General features: G+C 41.8%; 1 protein-coding gene across 3 annotated transcripts in view; it reads right to left on the reverse strand.

The window, feature by feature from the left end:
• The window catches only part of cdh24b (cadherin 24, type 2b), a 239028-nt gene that overhangs the window by 32097 nt on the left and 185219 nt on the right, over positions 1-21712 (reverse strand). For all 3 annotated transcript variants that reach the window (XM_028021099.1, XM_028021098.1, XM_028021100.1), the window contains 2 exons: positions 3102-3358; positions 1441-1577 (listed from right to left, as the gene is read on the reverse strand). In XM_028021099.1, the coding sequence (XP_027876900.1) occupies positions 1441-1577; positions 3102-3358 (394 nt within the window). The remainder of the gene's footprint in view (positions 1-1440; positions 1578-3101; positions 3359-21712) is intronic.

Below are 21712 nucleotides of genomic sequence, written 5' to 3' on the forward strand. Positions count from 1 at the left end.
TTCAGATGACAGTAGAACCACAGGGGGAAGGCAGAAGAGCTCCATTTCTTCACAAATTATTTGTTTCATATTATTCTGTCACGACATGGTGACGGTTTTGACAAATATATAGAAAACATATTTAAGCTACATGCTGCTGCTTTAATGACAAAACAAAAGGACAAAAAAAAAATAATAATACTTTGTATCAACTAGCTTATTTTCTTTTACCTTTTTAATTAAAAATATTTCCCCGGGTCTCCAACAGGAGACAAGATCCACTATAGATCCAGACCAGTGACACCAAACATATAGCCAGAGCTATATGATCAAAGCATATCCATGTGTTAGAACGGCCCAGTCAAAGTCCAAGCCTGAATCCAACTGAGACTCTGTAACATGTTCACGGCTCTCTCTACCCAATGTTACTGAATTGAGCTGTTGGGTAAAGAGAGGAATGAGCAAATATGCCAGTTTCTAAGGCGAGGTGAACACAAAGGTAAGCCACACTTTTTAGATTTCATTTGTACAAAATGTTGAAACAAATGTAGAATTTTCCTTCCACTTCTTTGATATGGACAACTCAGTGTTGGTCCACCACGGTAAATCCCAGTGACGTAACATTAAAGTCTGTTATTAGAACATAAAGGAATGTGAAAAGTCTGAAGGGTGTGAATACTTTTGTTATGTACAGAAGTTCCTTTTGTTTTTTATTAAATTTTGCGTTCTTTATGCTTTTGCACGCAGAATTTGAAACAGCATGCAAGACTTTGCAGCATATTAATGCACTGTTTGGCTTGCAGGAGATTTGTGTGTTGGCACGAGGCGGTACAACACAAATTACTCGAAAGGCTCTACGCTGGCACTTATTGCTTTCTTAAAACAAATCACTCAAAAACATCTATTTACAAAATTACCTTTCATGCATGATTGTAAGCTCCACAACATCGACTTCAGATGTCTGTTGGGTTTTTTTTGTTTTTCTTCGGTGTGCCAGACTCTTTTTCTATAACTTGCTTTGACGCTGTAGGTGTTTATCATTCCCATTTTGCAATCACAATGTGCCAGGAAAGCAATGCCTGTCTTTAATATGCTGCTTTAATGCGGCGAGTTAGCTCGTATTCCTGTGGGGAAGGGATCTGTTGCGGCGTCGGATAACCGACACCGTATAGATCTACTGATTTTCAGGCACGCTGTAACAAATCGGTCTTGCGGCCAACCAGCATCCCCTCACGGCTTGATGACTTGAAGGCTAAGCCGCTTAGCAAGCAGCAACTCACAAAGGATACCAAGCTTTTCAGACATTGTACGACGTCGAGTTTTTCTCCGCTAAACCTCTTAGTCGTCATTGGGTCCAGGTGTCAGGGTTTAAACGAAATAATGATTTCGGTAGAAGACATAACCCAGTAAAAAGAAGAAGAAGAAAAAACGCTCTAATGACGCAGCGATGTGGCCTCTGACCTCTCTGGCTGGCGATGACAGTGATGTTGTGCCAGTGCTCCCGCTCGCGGTCCAGCTCCATCGCCGTGGTGATGAGGCCGGTCTCTGGGCTGATACGAAACAGGGCCTCCGGATCCGACTGAGGGTCTATTGAGAATCTGAAGCGGAGAGAGAGAGAGAAAGAGAGGAAAAAGTTATCAGAAGAAAGGTGAGGGAGATGAGGAGGGGTAACAAAAAAATAAAAAAGTGCCCCAGCAAAAGAAAGGAAGGAAGCAAGCGGGGCACGGAGTGAAAGAAGCGGCCGGGGCAAGTGTGTGAAGGAGCGATAAGGGGGACGGCATTCAAATGGCCAAGGAATTAATATGGGGAGATTATCGTGGCAGATTGGGGCTTTTTTTGAAGTGAAAAGGATTATCAAAAGATCTCCAGCAATATACCGGCTATCATTCTTCCCCACATCTTCACTCCTAGTGCTTTTGCGTTTAATTGGGACATGGTTTTTTGGAGTTGATTTGCTTTTTTTTTTATTTCTCTTTACTTTAAACTTCTTAAGTCAGGCTCTCCCACAAATGAAAATTAAAGTGCAGAACCTTTTTATACAGTGTAGTTGACTTATGTATAGAAAGTGCACCTGGCTTATGCGATTATCTGTTTTGTGGATGAATGTATTGACTGAAGTACTGATGCCATTACCTCCTCATTTTCTTTCTTGTAGAAAGTACACCAAGTCTAGTACTTCTGAGAAAGTTACTGTTATGATTGCCTTTGTGTACTTTTCTTGCCTTTCTTTCTGTGGAAAGTACCCCTGGTCTAGAACTTATTTGCTTAGCTACTTCTTAATCCTAGATGTAACCACTGAGAGCTTTTGATGCTATAAACTTGTGTTTCTTGCCTTTAACAAATTGGTTCTGGCCTTGTGCTTTTGTTTTTATACTTTATCTCGCTTCTAGACAGGATATAGCTGATGATGCCACTAACTTTAAATACTTTCTGTGTTTTTCTTAAATCATTGCTTCTGTGTTTTTTTGCTGTGACTCCTTCCTGCTGTGCCAATCCTTAGCTACTACCACAGTGCAATAGGGCCATTGTACATAAGAAAGAAAAGGAGTAAATTCCAGCAAAACTTTTTCAAGAATTTAGTTTTTTAATTTCAGAGTTTGAAAAGTAAAAAAAAAAAAATGCTAGAAAAAAACTCGGGAGGAGTAAATTTCCACCAGTCAACTCAGAAAGTTTCAGATAATCTAACAAATTTTCTAGAAAAAACACAGAAATTGTACAGTTTTAAAAGTCAAATCTTTTCAACTTTTGAAATTCAAATGTCCTATTTTGCTTTAGAAAACTTTCTGAGCTTAATCTAAAAATTTCTGATTGTTTTAGTGGAAATGTACTCCTCTTTTTGAAATGTTTTACCTTCTAGCCCTAATCATAGAATTCCTAGATTAAAGTCTGATTTGACTTTTTTTTCCATAAAATGTGTGCATAAAATGTGCCAAACAAATAAAAGCGCCTTGCCTGAAAAGTAAAGTAAAAAGTTCGAATTTGTTTTTTTCTTCCATTGGCACTAATGCTCTTCCACATATTTGACCTACAAATATGAATCGAGAAAAAAAACTGGATGGTTTTGTTCCTCAAAAACAAAGCCAAACATCACTAGCAGTTCATTTAGACGCCTTATGCCTTACCTGATATTATTAGTCAGACCGGTATCGGGGTCTACGGCGCTGACCCGGCCCACGGTGCAGGCTGGTGGGCAGTTCTCAGACACGTCCATGTGGTATTTGGATCGGGAGAACCTCGGGGGCTCATCAGCGTCTAGCACAGCCACTCGGATTGAAGCTCTGTCTTTGAAAGGGCCACGGCGTAGAAAACGAGGATCCACTATGGGGTTCAGGACCTCCACTGAGAAGGAATAGGAGCTCCGGCTCTCATAGTCTACAGGCTGTGGGGAGAGCAATGAAAAAACGGTTTAAAAAATGCCCAGATAAAAAGATTTAAGAATATGAGCACTTAAATATATATTTTTTCTCAACAGCAAGAAAAGGCGTAAATACCAATGTTTTAAACATCAAATCCAACAATCTGCACTTTCATTTGAACTAATTCTCACACCAAATTATCCACGGACGGCTGCTGAATCACATATCAAAATCCGCAAGACGGCGCATAATGAACGGTATCAGCACATCAGAGAGGGAGAGCGGCCACGTCCAGAATCGGCTCGGAACAATTTGGAGGGAAATAATCTCACGGTTACCTTCCATGTTGTGACATTTGGATTTCTAAAGAGGCTTCTTTGAAGGTTGCTGTGGGCGGGCGGCTTCTCAGATGGTGGCTTTATTTGTGTGTGTGTGAAGTGAGAAAATGCATTCATGAGGCGGCGATGCTACGGCATCGCCAACGAGATTCCTGACACTCAAAAGTTAAAAAGCCTCTTCAGAACTCAGCCACTGATGTGACTATGTGTTTGCATGTCGCTCCGAGTTGATGTTTGGATACTTTTTGACATGCTGAGACTACAGAACGTACAGCTGAGGAAAACTCTGCCAAGAAGCTGCGTGTATTTGTGGGAGTTGAGAGATTAGCAGGGCTGCACTGAGCAGCCAATCCAGTTTTGTCTCTTTTTTTAGCTTTAGCATTGTTTTCTTCCCACTGCGCTGGCAAAAACTCCTCAATGTGTTGGTGTGAACTGGTAGGAGCAGCTTCCTTATGCATTTGCATTTAGACTCATTTGCTCTGATACCCCTAAATGAAATCACTTTTAAGCAACTCTATCTGTAAGCCCGTCACAGCAAGTCATTAATCTAATTTCAAATTTTAATTAGCTCGATCATTTCCATTCTATTATTTATTTTTAATTGCAATTTTACTTACAGCCTTTTCATAATCCATATTAGTCATTGTTTTGGTTGTAAGTGGTTTTTAATTCTGTTTTATTTATTGGTTTTTGATTTTGGATATTTAAAATATCTTTCAGTTGCATTAAGTGCTTTTTAAAAAATTAAAGTTTAAGAGGGCAAACTTGCATTGTTATGCCATTATCAATACATGGCCTGAAAATGGTCGTGATATTAACACATTTATCACAATCGTTTCTGGGGCCATTTATTATCCAGCAAAATTTGCTATTGTGACGAGTTTAGGCACCTGTGCTTGATTTCATCACAAACGTCTATAATCTTAGAGATTCTGTAACGAAGCTCTTTTGTGAAGTTTTAAGATTTAACTTGTAAGGCCATATTTTCAGGTTTTCAAAATAAATGTCGCGTGTGGAGGGAAACTAAAGCTGTACCCCTCGCTGAGCACACCATCACAACTTCCCCACGGATAGTAAATCTGGTTAAATGGATCATCAAGAGCTAAATAAAGACCAATTACAACCAAAGACAACTCAGAAGTTGCAAAAAACTTCAGAATGGAGTAGAGTTTTACCTTCCAGCCAGGTGGGGACGCTAAATGTATAACAAGAAGCACAATGGAATGGCTTAAATTCAACAGTATAACATCTAGTATTGATCCATCCAGTATTGGCAATGTATTCCCTGGCACAAAGTCCAAGAGCATCTTTAATATTCAGTCACTGATGCGACTACATATTTAGTAGCTTATGTTTGGGTATTTTTGACTCATCTGTGAGTAACAGCGGCACAGTGGAACCACATTTTCCTTTTTGGAGGTTTTAGCCTGTTGTTTGCTCCTGCAGTACTGCCAGAAACTCTGAGATATGTCGTTGCATTTGAATGGAAAAAAAAAAACAAAACAAACAAAAAAGCAAGTTATAAAAGTGTTGGTAGGGTTTGTTTCAGAGGTAAAAGTTAAGTTGCACTCTTTGCAGAACTGCACAGCATCTGCTGAGCTGTACAGATGTTACGTCGGCAGATCATTTCCATAAACATTAGAGCTTCCGATGATGAAAGCACAAACGAAAGCATCCCATCCTATTTTTCACAAACAACGCTTCCCTAGTTTAGAAGACAATCTCCATCTCCATGGAGACTCCCCCATCACTATGGAGACCTGTACCTGGATATAAGGAGCATCATAAATTCCCTTGTATACTTGCATTTATGCAGGTGTAAGAGATTTCATTTGGGATAGAGACTCGGGCAGAGAAGTTATGAAGCCTGTTTTTTCTTCTGTCGTTTCTGTTTTTTTCTGAGGTCTCTGTGTGATTGTGCGCCACTCTCCTGCCAGCACGGCGGCTCTGAAGCGAAGAGACAGCCTCTGATCTGGTTCGTCGAGATGATTGTTAGCAAGGGGACAGGCACGCACGAGTAATCACACACATCTACTGTCTCCCACCGTCATGCACCTGCTGCTGATTAAATTTCAGAAAAGCAACACGTTTTGAGTCTGGTTCAGAATATCTGTTTGAGGGACGAGTGGGTGTACAAGTGCTTCTTTTGAGCCTCTGTCTTTTGCTCAAAATGTGTCTTTAAGGGAAGCAATGTATGTGATTCGTCTCGCTGGGATTGGGTGAAAGGAAAAATTTATAAATAAATCATGTTGGATGAATTATAAACGGGACTTCTGGTGGAATTTCCGCTGTCAGCAAAACAGAAAAAAAAAATCACTCATGTGATCCAGTCAGAAGGATAAGTATTGATATTCTCTCCTTCTGCTCTGTGTTTATTTTTTCCCATTCCAAGCCTTAAAGAAGACCCAAAAAAAAACCCCATAAAATTTGCGGTTTTAGACAGAAATCGGGATTGATTAAAAATTATGCAGAAAAATAAGGGAGAGTAGAAAGACGGCGCAGTGGAGGCAATTTGCAGAGCTTCTCCGAGGCGCAAAAAAAAAAAAAAAAAAAAATCAAAACAAACAACAACAACAAACAAAAAGAGCTGCCACGGAAGACAGAGAGACGGAGATCATGATGGAGTGGATGTGTGGAAGGAGGGTAGATGGAGGGAGAATGCGCTCTAACGGGGCCCACATTACTGGGAGAACGAGACAATCTGTCTAAGAAGGAGAGGTGTCACTTACACTGTGAGCGCACACTCATCAACCCCCTCCCTCCATCCAGCTCCATCACTCTGCCACCGCTCCGTCACCACCTCACACACTCCATCACCTATTCCCCGATCAACCAACTCTAATCTTTTTTTTCTCTCCTTCCCTGTAGACTCTGTGTGTGTGTCAAACCGCAGCGCACACATCCTCCTACCCTCATGGGCCCCAACATGAATCAGTTACCATGCAGGCACTGCAACCGTTATTCTGGTGTGCTATGGGTTTATCCACCGCTAGCTCGTGTGAGGCTTACATCCATCCAACCATGTATGTCTGATTCAATCTCCCAAAGGTTACACTTTATTGAAACGGCACATTCTCAGTCTAGTCTTTAAAGGTGACCTATTATGGTTCCTCGAACAAGTTAGGATAGGTCTAACAAAACATGTTTATTACATTATTTTGCACAAAACCATTCTTGGATAATGAGATTTTAGTCCGGTCAGTGCGGCGTAGTTTGAGCTCCATTTAAGAGCCTCTTGTCACTTTAAAATTAAGTGACACAGCTGCTGCTGGCCACCCCAATTGTACAACCATAAACTGTTGTGCTCAAACTGTTGTGCTCAGTGAACGTTTCATGAAAAGCAGAAGTGGAGCCTCCTGCACAAATAACAAGAATGCAGTGAGTGGTGTCTGGATGATAAGTCGACAACAACACACTTGTCTTTCCCAGCAGCCGTTGCGCAATGCATACAGCGGTAAAACCAAGCGTCCTGAAGCGTCACTTGGGTTGCTAGGTAACAGAAATAACATCCTCCATACTAAGACTTGAACTCGGTAGACAGCACTGAATGCAGACAATACAGTTTAACGTTTTTTTTTTTGTTAGAATAAGAAAATGTGAAAAGAACACGTCACTTTCCTTTAACTTCACAATTATGCACCACTTTATCATACCGAATCTCTACCAAACACATCGACGGTCGAGGCTGTAAAGATGTGGGAAATGTGGGAAAGTTCCAGGAGCTTGAAAACTTTTCCAAGACACTGTACGAGAAGTCCGGATAAGCTGGGGTCTTTTCAGGATTTCGTGCTGTAAGAACAGAACACACACATGAAAGCCAAGCTAGATCCGCACCAGAGCATCCCCGAGGCTGCGGGCGGAGATGTCTCTCTTACAACCTGAAATTGGCAGCAGGAACGCAGACTTCATTAACCCTCAGATCTCCACCTTCACCCAAGGCCAAGGCAGTGATTTAGCGGAATATTAAATTCTTAATATTAGTTTAACACTGATGTGGAAGGGGAAGTGCAGAATGAGAAAGCAGGAAGGCATCTATTTACTTAAGAAGGTAAAAAAAAAGAAGTCTTTGACAGAAAGACGTTTCCACAGAAGGAACCTTTGAGGGGAGGAATAAAAATAAATAAATAAAGCAACAAAAGCTGACTTTTTCATATTTCTGATCAGTTTCCCAAGGATTTATGCACAATCTATATAAATATACCAACAAGCATTCTCTAGCAGCTAACAACCCATGAGAGAAAAAAAAAAACCAGCAGGGATTGTTAAAATTGGTAAACACGACATTCTAACTTCGCTATTCTCGCCTGATTCAACCAGCAGGGGAGCGAGTAAGAGCGCTCCTCAAGCTGCCGCGGCGGAGCTGGTTAGGGCGCAAATGAGCAGAGGGAGCAGTGATGAGTCAGGAAAATAAATACATTATTTCCTCATTATTTTAATAGTCGCCACCTTTTCGCAGCGAAAATGGCGCATGTTCCTCCACAAAGGCACGTTTGCAGATAGGATTCCTTGTTTGAAGTGTGTAAAATACAACACACAGCGTGGACGTTTCACAAGACCCGTCGCTTTAGGCAGGCGACACAAACAGGAGAGTATAAACAGTGACCAAACGTCTTACAGAAAAGGAAAATATTTGCTCAAATTCATGTCGAACTCAATTCAATCTGGAGAGACTCACACGGAGAAGAAAATAGCAGTTAAAAAGATTTAATGGCACAATTTCTTTGGCGCTCGGACCCGGCAGAAGACCGTGAGCCGAGGATCGCCGTGAGCAGGCGGTCTGCTCAGCGAGCTCGAGATAGTCTTCCCCCCCGGGACCGAAACTGGTGGTGGAGCGGAGCTTGGAGAGGAAGAGCACAAGGGATCCTGGAGGACGACCCTCATGGTGAAGGTGGAGAAGGGGAGGAGGTGGGTCGAAGCACGGCTGACGAGCAGGAAGACCCCAGGGTAGCTTGGACTTTTGAAGGTGTCTTTGGACGACGATTGGCTGGAGCGGCGTGAAGCTCCGGTCCGGATTGGCTGCGTTCGAGCGTAGTGATTAGATGATGTGGTGAAGCTGGTCGAGTCTCCCAGTTTGAACTTTCGCCAAGGCTCCATTTTAACGCTGACCGACAGCTGGCAAAAACCAGAGCTCGAGCTGCAGTTTTCAGCACATTTTGTTTTTGACAACAGCATAAGGAAACACTTTAAAAATAAGGACAAAAGGAGTCGAATTTAAACAGAGACCAAATTTGTGATGGAATTTTAAATATTTAGGTGAAGGTTTGAGTCAAAGGTGTGTTTCTCCCTAATTTGATGAATGGCTCTTCCATTCAAAGCTGCAATGTCCCATTCACCTTAAAACTGGGAACACAAACCTGGCAAAGATGTTCAACATTGGAAACAAAAAAAACTATTTAGATATGCAAGCTGTTGTGCTCGGTGAACATTTCATGCATTTAGACATCCCTGTGACTGGAAGCTGACTTTGTTGAGATGCACGAGTTTATTGCTGCACCCAGCACTATTTATTATGGCAGCCAGATTGAATTTTGAGGTAGATCTCAGTAAATCTTATTACAAATGGAACACAGGAGCAGGTTTTAGTGTCGACACTTCTCACAAAAAAACAAACAGTTTCTTTCACAGTACAAGGCTGCTTAGTAAGGGGATTTGTAAATTCTATTTCCTTTTTTTCCTCATTTGGTAAAGATCAAAGAAGACGAAAACACTGCAACTCAGTCAAAATACATCTGTGTTGCTTCGCGAAAACATGATTTTGAACACCTTTCGCTCCTGAAATAGAGGCTCAGGAATTGTAATTTAACAATGTGGCTGTATGTTTCGCAACTTATTGCCAGACGAGAGCCGAGACATAAAATCTAATTAAACTAATTATATCGTTAGATACTTATAATAACTGAGTCTCTATCATAAACCACTAATATTAACACTAATGTTAATACGTCTGCTGTTATGATTTATGAACACTGCAGAGATTTAGGGAAGTGATTACCGGTTGACCTCTTCTGCTCGCCTCCAACTCTGTCTTTTGGCAGCTGCTTGGTAAGCTCCACCATTTGTTTTGTGATTTTGAACAGTTTCAGCGTCTGCAACTGTTGAAAATCATCGAGACTGACCAGAGCAGCTCAGACCTTCCTGAGCCTGCAGATCTCAGACTGTCTTAGACTGACAGCAACATGCCAAGAAAATGAACTAACAGCATGTTTTTAAATGAATCTGAGAACTTGTTTGCTTTCTGCAATTGCGCTGAAACACAAACTGAAACGCGTCTATATCTGATTTCTGAAGGATCAGAAATCCCACACGGTCGTGTGAGGAAAAGAAGAAGAGGAAACACCCGGCGAGTGGCAGCTGTGAGGATGAAGATGTTTTCTTTGCAAAGTCTCGATGTCAGAGGAGAATGAGCAGATGGTTTGCAGATGATAGAGAGACATCAGTAGCACAAATAAGGACTTGCAACAATGAAGTGTGCAGAATAGATTCGCTGAACGCGTGACACTGAGCCTTGAAGCAGATGGGCGACAGCAGCAGAACACCAAGGCTGGTGCTGGTGCGACAGGAAAACAGGCTACAATTCACACAAGTTCAGCCAAAGTGAGCGAAAAAAGCCTGGTCTGATGAGTCTCAGTATCAGTTGTGACAATCAGGTGGCAGACGTCAAATTTAGCATGAATATCATAATAGCACAGAGCTTTTAGCTTTCTCTTAGCCAAGGTTTAGTCATATGGAGGAACATGTTGAAGTTGGTTATGGCCTTTAAGTCCAGGGGGAATAAATTCAATAATACTGGCCAAAATAAGTCCGACATAAAGGATTTTTTGCTATTACTTCCAGCAGTCATTGGACAGGCCAGGTCGCTAGTCCATCACGTTTTACTTAAAAAAATAAATAAATAAAAACCTCATTGTTATTTTCATTCAGCTTAGCCACCTGAGTGGAATGGTTTTCAATTAAAAAAAATATTTTAAAAAGCTTCAAATTATAAAACTGTTTCAAACGCAGTTCATTTAATAAATACAATTAGATGAATTTATATTGATGTACACCTAACTTGATTTTTGTTTTGTTTGGTTCAACTTAATATAAAACAAGTTTATTTAAACACTGAATAACTTTTTGAACGTTTTATTTGTGATGACAAGTTAACCAGTTATTCTTGTTGAAAGCCTCATTCCCTCCGACATTTTCCAGCACCATTGAATGAAAAGTAAAATAAAACTCCACCAAAAGGAAGGCTAAAAAAGTGACCACTGCGGTGCCGAAATAAATGTGACCGTGGAAGAAAAATACAACCTTAGAGAGACACATTTAAGAGTTAACTTATTTTCTCATCTCGTGATAAGCATCTATCCCTTCCCATACAAACATGTAACGCTTTCATTCAAGTGTTTCAATGAAATTAGCCTGATCGCGGAGTGGAAAATTAATTAATAACATTGACAATTAAAAGATTGAACCAGTTCACCGTGCAGCTACAGACAACATTCGCTGATTCCATTTACCCGGAATTAGCTGATTTATACACTTTTAGCAGGAAGATCATTACACTCAGTGGCATTCTTTAATCAAAACAAGCAAGTCTAAGAGCGTATCTGGCGAACATTTACAGATAATCATCTACTTAGGCAGAAGAGCCTCCAACAGATTGACATTGAGGAAACATAATTGGCCCGTGGCCCTTGTGCGAGCACAGACAGCGCACCGTCTCCTCAAACCGCCCTCGTGTTTTCACGCCCACGCGCTCCACAAGTGTGACCTTCCCGCGTCCAGTGATGTCATGCTCCAACAGTCCCTCTTTTGAAATTCTAAATCCTATTCAATTTCCCTTTCAGATTCGGCTCACAGTAAGCAGAAATTAATCAACTAGCCCGCATGCTAGACTGGCAGAACATAATACGGCTCTCCTGGAGGAGGCCCGCTCACGGCCACGCGCGAATTTCCACCGCGTGTGTTTGTGAGTGAGCGCGCGCGTTTTAACTACAAGGTGGGATCTCAAATTAGCAAGGTGATGACTCTCTCTACCTCTACTACACCTGAGTGAAAAAAAATTTAAAGAAATAAAGATTTCGCTCGAATGTAAATGAAGATGAATTTTGCATATCATTCCCCTTCGCCTCCTCCTGTGTGTTCATCGCGGTGTGCTGTTTTACAGGTTTGTGTGCGTGCTGCGCCCTGCCGTCCTTGGCAGCTAGTTCTCTCCCTTTTTTTATTTCCTGCATTCTAAATCAAGATCATACATCACATTTGTCTGATGACAAACACAGCTTTGGACGTTTCTGCCAACAAGCCCAGCTGCAGAGTTGAGAGAACAAAGAGCCTGCTAAATCTCCCTTTTGACTCTGTCTGCCATCTTCCCTTCCCCTCTGTCACTTGTCTCCTGCCTTCTGTCACCGTCTTGCTCAACCCTTCAAGCTTCCTTTTATTTCTTTAAACCTACGGGCAAAACATCGGTCTGACCCTCTATCTTTTCTTTTTTTTTCTTCTAATTTTCCCCATCTCTCTATTTTTTTCCCCTCTGAGGAGATTAACACAATCTCTCCTCGGTGTGAGAAAACAAACACAGATAATCCTGAGCGCGCTGCTGGCGTGTGACCGGGGATTAGCCAGCCGTTTTAAGTGAGAGCATATGGAAATAATAACGGCGAACGCATCGTCTAGTTTGTCCCCCTCCCGGCCCCCGTCTCTCAGGTAGGAAGAATGAAAGGCACACAAAACAGCGCGAGCTTTACACGCCCCAAAGAGCACACCTGAAACGTGAAACCTGCTGGTGAATCGGGATACAGACACCATTTCATATTTCACACGTTAATGCTGCCATTGTGATGGCGTCTGTAGTGATCCCACTTTGTAATACAACATGCTATTAGGAGCGGTGTACATGTGTAATGAGGTGTTTAAAAAATGTAAAAAAAATCACAGCTTTATTCCACAGTTGCCTCTTTTTTTTTTTTGCGCAAATCATTAACAGTTTGCTGTGACAGAGATTAGAAATGCAGCTGCAAACATTTAACTACCCATCTGTGGCGGGAAAAATTTTACTCCTCCCCAAGATACCCACCTCTGTTAGACTAACTGAGCCACAATGGATACATCCCAGTGAAGTGAAACTTGTCACCTCCAGGCGCCTGTTAAAGGGATAGTTCACATTTTTTTCGTGTGAAGCTCCATTTGAAGGAGAGGATTTGTGGAAGGCCCGTCTGAAAACACGCCACCAGTCCTGGAGAGACGCCCTGGTTTAGACTTCTCCCTGTTCCATCAAAGCAAATTAGTGACTGAATTACGGAATTATTGTGAATTCACACCAGGAAATGTTTGCTGTTTGCTTGGTCCAGACAAAAAGCAGACAATTTTATTTCTTCTGGAGCAATTGGCTTTCTTTTTTTTTAAAAACCAGACTGTAATTTGTAAACAAAAGCCATGCAAAGACAATGTTGCTCCCATTCGACCGGACTGATGGGAGACGGGACAAAGTAAAAACCTGGGGGGGAAAAGACCTAACTTTGGAAGTCCTGCTTTCTGCCTGTGTGTTTGCAAATTTGTGCTGTTATTAAAACTGCAGTATCATCTTGAATATCAAGAGCAGCTCATACAACGCAGATTTAGCGATGTGATATTAATTTTGGAACGCCCTCTGACCCGCAACATGCTGGCAGCAGCATCGCCCAGCAGAAAACAGCAGTAATGGGCCTTACCACAGGGGCCGTTTTCATTGGCTGATACCCATTCTACGTGGCCGTCTCACAAACACACTTAGCTTCCTGTTAGCTAAGTTCAGCATAATGGCAGAACTGATACAACTTCTACACCTTGAAGCCTGTCTGCTACACAGTCTTACGTTAGCTAAACAGATCAATATGCAATGTGTCTGTATCTGACATACACTAAAGATTTTATTTTAGCAGAAAAGGCTTTGGACTAAACTGTTACTCCTGTTAGCCACGCTAGCACCAAGTACAGCTAGTCAATCAACCATCGCTGTGTTCAGGGAAGCGCTGATTAATAATCGAGAAATAAATATCAAGCCTGGAAACTTGATATCGTAACGGACTGAATGTTATGTTTTTAACGTAATCTTTGCTCGTCTAGCGGGGCGCAGGCGGTTGCCACGGTAACAGGTGTGCTTAAACTACAAAGAGAGAGAGAGAGTAAAAAGGTAGGAGTGGTTTTGAGTTGATCACCTGTTCGGGTTATTTTACCTTTGTTTCCCTTTGCTGTGGCGCATTACAGCCGCTGTAGTTTCTAAACGTTGGACTAATTACCTCGTTCGTTTGTGAGTTTACGTCATTCACAACAAACATCAAATAGAACAAATATATTTCATAAAATTTTAACAAACAAATGGCTTCTACCACGATAATTATGTGAAATTAAATTATTATATCCCAGCTTCAGAAGATTTGTCTTTACCTTTACAGAGCTCTTTGGTTCCTCCTATCAGTCTGTAGCTTCTCATATTGACGTCATCAAACCAAATGTCAGATCTACCTTAACTGACTGACACCTGCTGGTCTCAGGTTGGCAACCAGCTTGTGACTGAGAAACCAGTAACCTCCTCCCATATGATGACAGGAACTTGTTAGTTCCTCTGTCCATTGTAGTAGCTGATATATTGTGAAAATCTGGTAGAAATGATGCACTAATCCAGTCATGTTTACATAGAAACAACGCGCTGCGAGGCTGTTTGTGAGACTTGCGGTCACGTGGGTCGGTTGTGGGAGGAGCTTGGTAAGGTCCATTGGAGACATTGAAAGGCTCATTTTTACCATAATTCTAAGGTGGTTTTAATGCCCCAAAATATGTGAAATGGCTCCCTTTTCCTTCATAAGTAAAGTGGAAGCTTTAGAAATCTCTAAAAGTCTAAATAATGTATGGCTAGTGCACAATTATAAGTTTAACTTCTCTAAATAGTTTGGATTTTGAATTAAAGGGTAAAATGAAGATTCAAACATTAGCATCAGCTCTTAGCTAGTCACTGCATTTTGTTCAGCAGTCTGTATCAGTTGATCTACTTCTTATGTTAATATTAGCCTCAAATACAGTAGAGGTGTCAGAGACAATATTTGTACCTGGAGCTTATTAAAGCTTGGGCTAAACTAGCATTCTGACAGCAGTTTGCAAGACACACTTCACTTTGGCGAGAGATATTGTCGCTTTTTCCGATTACGCTTTTAACCCGTTGGTTAAAATCTCCACTGCCTTTCATTAACCTTCTTCATTTAGCGCCTGAGTATCCAGCTCCAATCGGGTTTTAGATGTCTCTGCTCCAAGGCAGCCGATCGGGTTCAGCAGAGGCCGTGTTGATGAACCATGATCAGACTGGGGTGTGAACTGGAAAAGAACTAAAACACGCAGTATGCTAGCTACAGAGGACTCACTTGGTACACCGCTGTTTGAGTGGAAATCCAGATCAGCTGGTCAGAAAGGTTCAGACCAATGGAGACAAATGAAGCCTAGGCGCAAATTCAAACTGGAAGACTCTTTTATCCCCACTGGGACCCGTTAATTGAAGCGACCTGCCCACAATCGTCGACCTATCAACGCCGGACCAAGCCACGTCACCTCCAATCATCGACCAAGTCCCAGCTGATAAGGACCTTCATTCATGGCGTCCTTCGCTCTCCAGCCGAGCTCAACCCACCACCACCCCTTCTCCTCCATTCGCCTGGTCCTGAGGCCCGCACCCTTCTTCAACCTCCACCACCAGTGCCGGGCCCTGGGGGATGACGTTCCTAACAGCATCGGGGATGCTCATCAGAAGCCTATCGCTAACGCTGCGATAACCGTTATCCCCAGCCGGGGCCCGAGCGCCAAAGACTTTAAATTCTGTTTGTTAATAAACTCTTCTAATTGTCTTCTTATCTCCGTCTGAGTCTCTCCAGATTGAACTACTAGTTTAAAAAGACCAATTAAAAAGAAAAATGAAAAAATAAAATGTTTTTTTAATGAACTGCACTGGGTAGGTTATTTACACAGAAGCCAATAATTATTTAAGAGTAATTGCACTTTTAATGCTCTTCCTGCACGGGAAACATACAAGGTAAATAACATGTAAGCACATAGACAAGCATGATTAACGGCGCTAAGACCATCCTCTTTGCTCTTATTGGTTGTTTCTGGCCGAGAGTGGAGCAATTCTGCAGATGGGAAGAAATGGAAGAGCTCGATATTATCTGTCTCACTTCACACTGTGAGTACAGAGTGAAAGTTTTAACAAATTATGTAAAAGACATATTTTTCACAAACTGTACCTACTGTAGCTTTACGTCTCCCACCACTGTCTCCTTTCGACCAACAGAAAACGGTGTCGAGTAATGTTTAAAAAAAACCCTGCCAACTAAAAACCATTATGCTAATTCTGCAGCTAATTTGTCAGTTTTTCCTCTCATTACGAATCACTTCTAAGCGGCAAACAAAGAGATGTAAACAGACTGAGAAATGAATTAGACGAAAAAGTGGAAATGAACTCCCGACTACGCTACTCGTGAAGACGGACAGACACTGGCCGTCTGTGAGCGCAAATGCGTACCCGGACTGAGTCAGACCCTCAGACAAGCCGAGGGCTCGGCCTGACATGGCCTCCAGACAGAACGCGGAGGCAGGACGAGGCGAGGCAGCCGGGGAGAGATGCCGCGTTAGCGTGTTTGTGCGCATGTACGCCCGTCGCGTCTCGCTCCCTTTTTCTGTATTCGTCTGACGTGTGAGGAGCTCAGACAGGGAGAGAGCAGAATGCAAAGAGGCAGGAGCTGATGATGACAGGGCTGGGAGAGACGTAATGGCAGGGTGGAGGTTGGAGGGGTAGAAGAAAAGTGGGAGAATTCCTTTGTTTAAATTGTATTTCCAGGTGCTGACGGGAAATTAGCAGAGATAAGCAGGAGACGGCCTCAGCCCCCCCCTACCTCCAGACTCGCAGGGTGTTAATGACCCAGCTTTCGTTGCAAGTCGTTACCCCGGTTTCACCCATCCTCCTCTTTGTGATAGTCCCTTCCCTTTTTGTCTCAGTCTTCATTTCTCCACATTTTTCTCAGCCTTTTCCCCATTTTGTCATGAAACATTCTCTTCTCTCTTGCAGCCTTCTTTTAACTGTCTCCCAAATCCTTGCTCTCCCCTCTCCTCTCTCTCTCATCTCTGCTACTTCCTAATCTGCTGTTAACCCTCCTGCAGCTCCCACCCACCTCCCATCTGACATGACGTTCTGAGGCAAAGGCGAACGCCGCTTTCCTGCTCTCCCTTTAGTTCTCTTCCGCGGCTTCCCAACACGGGGAGCCGCGAGGTCAAGTGTGCGTTATCGATGCGGGCTTCTGTGTTTCTCTGCGGCTTCAGCTCGCATGTGTAGGTGAGCGTCCACGCTCACTACCCAACTGCGGCCTCCGTGCACAAGAGGACGCTTCTCGCAGACGACCGGCCGGAGAGATTCTGCCCACAGCTGCGATGCGGCCGTGGAGGTCAAGTCCAGCGTGCTCTGGTATCACAAGTGGTTCCGCTCCGAAGCCCTTCTCTCCCTGAAGGCACAACAACGGATCTTTCGATCCGCTTTAAATTTCTCACCGCGCGAGAGCCGTCTTTGCTCCAAAATATGAACACAAGGGTATGTGAGTCATTACAACATACCCTGAACGTGCACATAAAATGCCTGCGTAAAAATTCAAAATTTCCTTCTTTTTTTTTTCCTTTCCGGGTTTAATGAAGTCAAACAGACGGTAGCTTAACGCCAATTTAACACCTTGTTTACTTTAATTCTGATAAAGTTATGAACTGCTTCACATTCTATTAAGTAAAGTGTGTATTCCCTTAAAGGATTAACTCCCTTTTCATGCATCCTCAGCTGTTTGTTTCTTAATTGTCCAGATATCAGCCACGTTTATTCACTCACAAGGGCTTCAAATAAGAGGCGGGAGGTGGTGGAAAAAGCCTCCAACAGGAACAAAAGGCAGCCATTTTAGTTTTATTCCAAAGATTCCAAGCGAACCACCAAGAGCTCAGTGATTTAGATTTTCTTACTTTTCTATCAAACATGGCAGTAACCTGGTCCAACTTAATTTCACGACCTTTCGTCGTGTCTTGGCAGACCGATAAAAGCGATTAAAAACAAAACAAAGGCGAATACTTCATAAACTTTTCTTGCATTTCCAAGAAAAGTCACTATCACAAACTTCAAGCGTCTTTTCCTATTTAATGCAAGAGAAACAAATATGAAAAGTGTGGCCTTCATTCATGTTCAACTTAATTTTTACTCTCTTACCCCGGAATAAAATCGTGCACAACAACTTCCCTTCAGAGACTACGGTGTAAAATGCTGCGTGTGGCAGAAAACTGACGATGCTCATCATCCTGAACACATCATCCCTAATGTCAAACACAGTGGTGGCGGCATCAGCCTGTGTGGATGTTTTTTTTCTCTTTTCCAGACGGAATTAAAGACGAGGTAATGTCGGAGGAAAACATATTAGAGAAAGCTCAAAACATGAGTCTTGACTTGTGTTTGCACTTCCTCTAACAATGGAAAACAATAACTTCCAACAATTTGTTAAGTATACAAGCCTGCCTACTAAGTTAATAGTAGGCAGGCTATTAACTTGGGGTGCCATGGCAATATGGCACCCAATATGCCGTATTGGGTGCCAGGGGTGCCATGGCAATATGAAACGCATGAATAAAACTATATTTATTGGTGTGTACTGTTTTTAAAAAAAGGTCTGTGAGCTATGGTACCAATCAGCAACAGATATAGTGACATGATGTTATAAATAAAGCTAATATACAGTATCTCCATGAATGTACAGTAAATATGCATTTTTGTGGGGGTTTGGTCAAAACTGTTTAAAGTGTAAAAAACTCAGGGGGAACTACAACTCTCTCTCGGTTCGTCAGGAGATTCAGCAGCTTGGTCCCACGTGTGCACCGAGGATTAGGACAGAAGCTGTAGCCTGATGCATTAACGTGTCTGTTGGGACTTGTACCTGATTCATTAAAAATACATAAAGAACACAATATTGACATGGAGGTCGGGACGGCAACGATGACAAAGTGATGAGCCGCCATCACTTCTGTTGTGGAAGAATATCATCTTTGATACTGAGACCGAGGTTCTCGATGAACAGTACCGCCTGTTCGACCGCAGATCAAATGTAACCCACCCTGAAAGTGACGAGGCAGAAGGACCCTCATGAGTGTTGCCGTCTGTTATTTGTCGTTTATGCGACGCTGTTTGGGATCTGCGTCTGTGTAACGTCTGTACGAGCTGAAGCTTTAAAGTATATTACATTTAAAAAATGTTCTTTAAAAAAAAAAAAAAAACCCACAACAAGACTTAGAAAGGATGTTCGCCTACTCTCTCCCTTCTAATCTGACTCAGACCGAACAATTCAAGACTGGAGCTTATTATGAATTTATGCCGCATTTTTTAGATTTTAATTTGCGAAGCAAAAAAAAAGGAAAGCGCGTCTCACTTCTTTTCACTTTGAAGTTACACAAACACCACGCTGTTGCCCATTTGTTGCCAGTCGTTTGACCCACAAAAAAACTGTTTCAAATTTTGATGCGTTTAATGTTTTCATGCGTTCAAGACCATTTTTGCGCTGTGCGCTGTGTGTTCGTCAACGGTAAAATCCTAAGAAAACACGACATATTTGAGGTTGCAACGTGACAAAATAGGAAAAAAAAGTTCGAAAAGCAGGAATAGTTTTGCAGGTCCCTGTCGTGGCGTTGTGGGCGGGATACGCTCGCTGCAGTTGTTTACTGTACGTCCAATTTACCCCCCCGCCTGTTGTACGGTATCGATTCCCCTGGTAAACACATCCTTTTCTCTGTCTTATTCTGTCATATTTTTGCCCCAATGTCCTCCTCTCTCCCTGTAAGATATTCTCCCTGTGTTAAATTCATCCCGACTAGGTTTTTTTTCCTCCCATTTTAGCCTGCTTGCCTAGCTGTCTATATGCCTTCCTCTCTTCCTCCCCGCGCTTCTCACTCTCTGGCTGTGCTTATTTTTCTGTGCGAGGCTGTCACTGATTTCATAGCTCTTGCTGTCTGTGCATCTCTCTCTCTGTCTAGTTCCCTCTGCCTCTTATTCCCTTGTTATAGTGCACTCTCTCCTGTCACTGCCTTGCAGGACCTCATTTAAACACGCTCCCCTCACTGCTGCCATCTCTTCATCCCCACGTCTCTTTCTCCCTCATCATTCCGGGCTCCTTACCTTCCATTTCTTTCCTCTTGCGTCTTACAGCCCCCCCCTCCGCCCTCATCCTGCTCCCCCTCATCAACTTGCTTCTCTTCAAAGAGACTTTCAGAGGGTCTGGAGTCAGTGCTCTACATGTCGCCCTCAAGTTCTGGATTGTATGCAACGTGACACCCTGTTGAATTCACACCTGCATCCTTCATCTACATGCATCAGTCTGCGTCTCAACAGGCTTACAAGCAACAAATCAGAAAAGATCGTGTAAAATGTCGACTTTTGTCGATATTTTTAGATTTACCTCTAAAAGCGGCAGTGTTCAGCGCTTAACAGATATCTTTTATTTGTAATTTTTGCTTTCTGTCGCGCTTAAATGTTTCAGAGGTAAGCTAATTTTAATATCAACGCTACGCGAGAGGATTAGGGCCTCTCGAAAAGATTCCGACTTTAATCTCGGAATCCTAATTTCTGAGACTAAAGTCAGAATTCTGAAGAAAAGTTGCGAGATTAAAGTTAGAAATCTGACTAATTTCAAAATTCTGTGGGAAAACAAGTCAGAATTGGAGGGGAACATGTCAAAATTATGAGATTACATGCACAATTCTGGCATTAAAGTAAGAATTTGGAGGAAAAAAAGTCACAATTAAATTATTTTTTTCAGTGACCATAGTCATTTTCTGTACAAAGCAAGCCTATAATAAAAAAAAAAGAAAAAAAAAAACAAAAAGTAGAAGTTTTCAAATTCAGTTAGGGCAAAAAAAATTATTTTCAAACCACTCAGACTACTTTAAAAAAAATATATAAAAAAATACAAATTAAACCCTAAACCTAATGACTCATTGCCGTGCCGGTAACGTTTTGTGAAAACTAAAAGTATGATCTAAAAGAATAAGTTCAAAGGTCTGGAGATGCATAGAAATCGCTGAACGAGGTTCTTGGTTAATAAGCTTCCCTGACTTTATTTTAGGGCTGGGCAAAACAGCTGAAAAATAAAATCTCTTGGTGGTTATGTTCGTACCCAAAACCAATTCTAGCCCAATTTTTTTCCTTATTTTCCTTTTTTAAAAGGACAAACGATGGATATGTTAAAAAAACAACAACTTTTATTTCAATCATCCCTTCTGGCAGTCGACCTGAATTCAAAGCTCAACCAAATGCAAGCTGTAAAACAAGATGGCCGGCCCTGGACAGACTGGCATCACTGGGATTTATGGAAGCCCGAAGAGTGCGTTAGTGAAGAAGAAAAAAATCAAATCCAGATTTTCGAAATATCAAATCCTCATGAACATCAAAGTGACTTATTAGCACACCCTACTTTATTCTTTTGGTTGCTGTTGTCAGGGTGAAAACAGTTTAGACATATAATCAAATTCTCCCAAAGCAGATTTGAGATTTCACAGAGTGGAAAAGTTAAATAAACCTCTGAAGGATCCCTGAGCTGTCTAAAGAGTTTACTCAATTTACTATCGAGTTCTGTCAACTTTCCTTCACATGTACAGAGCTTCGGTATAATATCCATACATTTTGTCCTGAGTACAAACACAAACCTCCATAAATTATATTTATTCTATGAGACAGACCAACTCAAAGAAGTATGTGAAACTGAAGCGCGAGAAATAATCTCTTCAAATTTTCCGCAAAGAGGAGCTCAGTTTTTTCACAGAATATCTGACTTGTGTAATACTGTCACGAAATAGGGATAGTTTTAACAAATATGTAAAAAATTAAATAAAATTTCATTTTTGTAAAAGTTACCTACTGCTGTTGGAAGCTAAATATATTTTACAAAGAAGAATGGCTTAAACTTCAAAGTTTGGATGTGAAAATCCTGTAAAAAAAAAAAAAAAAACTACTCCAGAAAAAACAAACAA

Source organism: Xiphophorus couchianus, chromosome 6, assembly GCF_001444195.1.
Source record: "Xiphophorus couchianus chromosome 6, X_couchianus-1.0, whole genome shotgun sequence".
Lineage (NCBI taxonomy): Eukaryota > Metazoa > Chordata > Actinopteri > Cyprinodontiformes > Poeciliidae > Xiphophorus > Xiphophorus couchianus.